Source organism: Athene cunicularia, assembly GCF_003259725.1.
Source record: "Athene cunicularia isolate RWA chromosome 14 unlocalized genomic scaffold, athCun1 chr14_part1, whole genome shotgun sequence".
In the NCBI taxonomy this organism is placed as follows: Eukaryota; Metazoa; Chordata; class Aves; order Strigiformes; family Strigidae; genus Athene; species Athene cunicularia.
The window spans coordinates 16,308,067-16,312,317 of NW_020799118.1; the positions used below are offsets into that span (position 1 = coordinate 16,308,067).

The following is a 4,251-nucleotide window of genomic DNA, read 5'->3' on the forward strand; positions in this document are numbered from 1 at the left end:
AATAAAATCTTTGTAAAACCTTGCCGATGGCTAATGTTACAACGGAGGTTTCTCTTCTTGCCTGCATTCCAGTGCAGGCCTGTTCCATCAACAGGACTAGCATTTGTCTTATTACAGCAAAGCCATCTCTGCTAGCCTTAGACCCATTAGTGCAGATATTCTCGGAGTGCTTCCTGGCACTGCCTGCTGCTGGCTATCAACAGGCGGTGCTCATCAGAGGACAGGCAACAAATGCGTGACAGAAACACCCTCTCCGGGTGTGCACTACAACCACTGGCCAGCTGCAGTCACAGACAACTTCCTTATCATTTAAGCATTTAAGAAACACCAAAGCCCACACGTTTAGAAATGTGGCATTCAGAGCTCAGCAGCCCCCTGGCTCTGGGGGTGCCATGACCCCTCAGTGACCCTCTGCAGCCCCCCACGCCTGAGCTGACCCCTGCCTGCAACACAGCCCCCCTGGAGCCACCTGTGCTGACTCCCCACCTGGCCTGCACCCATGGCTTGGCATAACACATGGATCATTTCCCAGCATGTGTAAAAACTGTCAGGGCCTGGGAGGCTGCTGGCAGGGCCTCAGCACAGCCGCTTCCCTCCCGCGGGGTCGGCTGCCTGTGTCCAAGGCCTGCTTGTGTATGGGTGCACATATCCCAGGCCTGGGATCAGGGTGCTGCACAGGACAGAGCAGTGAGAAGCCTTATGGGGGTCTCCAGAGGTGCCTTTAAGCTCAGACTCCTGCCCTCGAGGCCACTGCTTGAACTACATTGCAGCTATGACCATGCTTGAACGCGTCCCTCTGGTTCGGCCCCTGACCTGCTGACTTGACTTCTTGGCTGGACCTTGGACCAAGTCCTACTTCAATTAAGAGATGCTGTGCCCTTCCTTCCCAAATAGGCAATGTTTTCTTTGCAGTAGCCTATGTCAGAATATAGTTTGGATGGCGATGAGAAGTCTAGAACACAATCTTCTGTGACTTGATTTGTGTTAAACACAGCCCAGCCGGTTTGAGCCTTGTGAACACAGCAGCTTCCAAGGAGCTAATGGTGGTGCATCTGCACCTCTTGTGAAATACAAGCCTCGAGCCCTGCAAACACCACCACTCAAAGCAATGTTAATTCCTGTCAATGTACAGACAAATTGGTATGCAAGTCACCTGCCTTGCCAGTACAGTCTCTTTCACTGCATTTATCACACTAGGTAAGCAGCTAAGCTTGATCAGAAGTTTACAAAGGATAATTTCTAAACATGAATTCATAAGCGATACATTGACTTATTTTAGAACAGAGTTGTGCACTATGCCATCATTTAACACCTAGCAGTTTAGTGCCCAGTGCTTAAGCTGCACTGAAAGGTAAAACTGAAGAGGCATCATAGTAAATGAGACCAAATCACTCACCAAAGCCAGCAAACTGGCTCTGCACTTCCCTGCTCTAGAACCTGGGTACAAAAGCATCAGTGTTTGAGATACAGGAAAAATAGTTTTGTAACCAGCCAGTAAAAATGCCAACTTTATGACGAACAGTTAGTCTGATCTATATCTTTAAATAAGCTTTTAACTCATCTACATTTCCTTCTGTCATGCCATCTTCCCCAAAGACCCGAGTACAAGTTTCCACACTTACAGCCTTCATTGTACAGGTACGCTATCCCCAGCTTCACAGCAGCTTCAAAGTTACCCCTTTCAGCAGCCCTGAATGGGAAACAGAAGATATTTGTGGTTGAAATCAGTCGGTGCTTCCAGGCCCACATCCTCAAACAAGTTACTTCAGTGGAGGCCAGGCTGTGAGTTTGGTGATCACCAACCATAAGCACACACGCTTTTACTACAGAAGTCACAAACATAAGTTATGCTGAGGCTTTTCTTGCTGCAATCCTTTTGTATGCTGATGTCCGGGAAAATATGACAATTCATAGGAACTCTTTCTTGTTCCCAACACCAGAATTCAATAGTACATTTTGGTACTTGTACCCTCAAGGACAGGCACCAAGCCCTTGTGCTCCTCCCTTCCAAACTGATGTGCACAAAGTAATCTTCAGAAAGAACATAATACATTAATCAAAGAACAAACAGTCAGAAACAAATTTCGTGACATTTAAACTGATGGATCCCCTTCAAATCAGATGGATAAAAAGATGTTCTCTGACCTTTTTAAGCAGATTTATCATTACCCTCTCAAACTTCACTCTTTTTAATACTGAACTTATTTTTCAACACACTGATTTGCACAAGAAGTGACCAAGCCAACTCAGGCTTATAAATATGGTTATGCTCTTGAGCCTCTGGTATAACTTGCACATTCATATGAAAACACCAGTAACAGATTTCAGTTAATATGCTATGTTCTAATATGGATTATTAATGCCCTTAAAGAGAAATAACTTTGGTATATGCAATAGGCGCTGCTCCAGTTAAAGCGACAGCAGTTATAAGCTGCAGCTTAGACATGAAATCAACAATTTGTCATCACACTAAGCAAAGACGTCTACAAAAAGGGAAAGTCAGATCCCATATTTACACTAAGGACTGATTAAAATTGTGTATCTACCTTCAAATATCCTCTTCTATAATGTCAGACAAATTTGATTCTTAAGCTTACCTTTCAAACATCTTCAGATTGTTTGGAGAAGGCCATATTTCTTGGAAATTTGCACATGCCCAAACACTAGCATGGTTATCCACAAGGTATTTAAGATGAGAGTGCACCTGCACGGGGGGAGTGTAAAATGTTAATTACTAAAATAAAGGGACCAACAGAAAAATAGTTCTTTGCAATCTAATTTTAGATAGGTAACTAATTAATCACAAGTAAATCATAAGTCATTACCTGCCTAATCACCATTAAGGCAAGAGATGCCACAGAAAACTAATTTGTTCAGCCACAGTGATCTAGCAGGACAACTCTCACAGAAAATTTACACAGAGCACTCAAATACTAATCTTCTTAAGCTTGAGTACTGAGAAATAAAACTGCTGCTGGGGTAGCAAAAATCTAATTACTGCATGTATTCTTTAGTTTTCTTCAGGTTTAGCCTGACACCAGAAGCCAGCCTTTTCCATGTACGGTTCTGGCTCCTAAAGGCAGAGATAAGTCGTGGTGTGTGACAGAGGGGAAGCAGTAGCAGACTCACAGCTCTGACTGAGAGGATATCCTCAGCAGGAAGGCCTTTCAGAACATGGAACAGAACATCCTCAGGCAGACTTAACAATGTCAGGACTCGAGGCCTTTTTCTTACCCTTCGCTTTGAAGGGAAAGAAAAACACCTGGAACATCTGCAGTGAACCACTGGAAAACAAAAACATAGGACACCTCAGTTAGTGAAGGAACAGTACAAGGAAAAAAGGCATATCATACACATACATAAACGTATTTACTCGAGTACTTATTTACTGTGGCACAGGACACTTCTTCAAGCATATTAATCATAGAGAAACCTAGCATGTGTCACATAACGCTGTCAGACTAAGCCACAAAGTAGGAAGTGACTTGTTCAATTTCGTCAATTAAGGTAAGTGGCTCAGAAGAGATGGCTCACGCACAAGTCCTCTTCATCGAGGAGAACCCCTCCGTGCCCTAACTCTATCATTCCACTGTGCTTAGTTAAACTGTCACTGCTGCAACTTTATTACCTCCCCCACACCCCAACTTTTTCTTCTCAATTGATAGCAGTCCTTGGAATGTGACCAGAGAGATTAGGAAGTTAAGACCCAACAAACCAGCTCAAGCCAGAAGCCCATCTCTCTAAGAAGCCACTTGCTGCCATGGGTGCTCATGGAGGATCCCCAAGAACCAACTTTTCTGAAGTTTCAGCACCTTGTAGCATTCACAGACTAAGGCATCACCTACATCCTCCGTTCCTCATTAAGACAGATTTTGCCTTCACTGCATTCATCAAGAGGAGAAAATGATGTAACAGACAAAGCAAACCCAAGAAGAGCACATGAGTACGGCTTGTTGGTGGGGACTCCTACCCCACGGTAGAAAGCCCAATCCCTTTTCCATCTCCTGAGGGTAGCGCTGTGCTGCAGGCAAAGTGCCCACGCTGCACTCCCGAGCCCCACCACCCACAGCAAACGGCAGAAATTCAGATCAGTGAACAGTGCTAGGAAGGGAAAAAAAAATCATATTCCCCACTTGCAGCCTGCAAGTGGCAGTGAAGGACCACCCTCAAGGAGCAGCACTTGGGGAGGAGGACCCCAATCAATCCTGGTTCACGCTGCACCTTTCAGAGCCCTGCTGTGCAGCAGTGGAC

General features: G+C 44.9%; 1 protein-coding gene across 1 annotated transcript in view; it reads right to left on the reverse strand.

Moving 5' to 3' along the window:
• The window catches only part of CCNF (cyclin F), a 13,132-nt gene extending 9,271 nt beyond the window's left edge, over positions 1-3,861 (reverse strand). Inside the window, exons 1-4 of the mRNA XM_026859227.1 lie at positions 3,846-3,861; positions 3,130-3,308; positions 2,598-2,704; positions 1,623-1,690 (exon numbers count right to left, since the gene is read on the reverse strand). Of these exons, the coding sequence (XP_026715028.1) occupies positions 1,623-1,690; positions 2,598-2,704; positions 3,130-3,308; positions 3,846-3,861 (370 nt within the window). The remainder of the gene's footprint in view (positions 1-1,622; positions 1,691-2,597; positions 2,705-3,129; positions 3,309-3,845) is intronic.
• Positions 3,862-4,251: the final 390 nt, after the last annotated feature.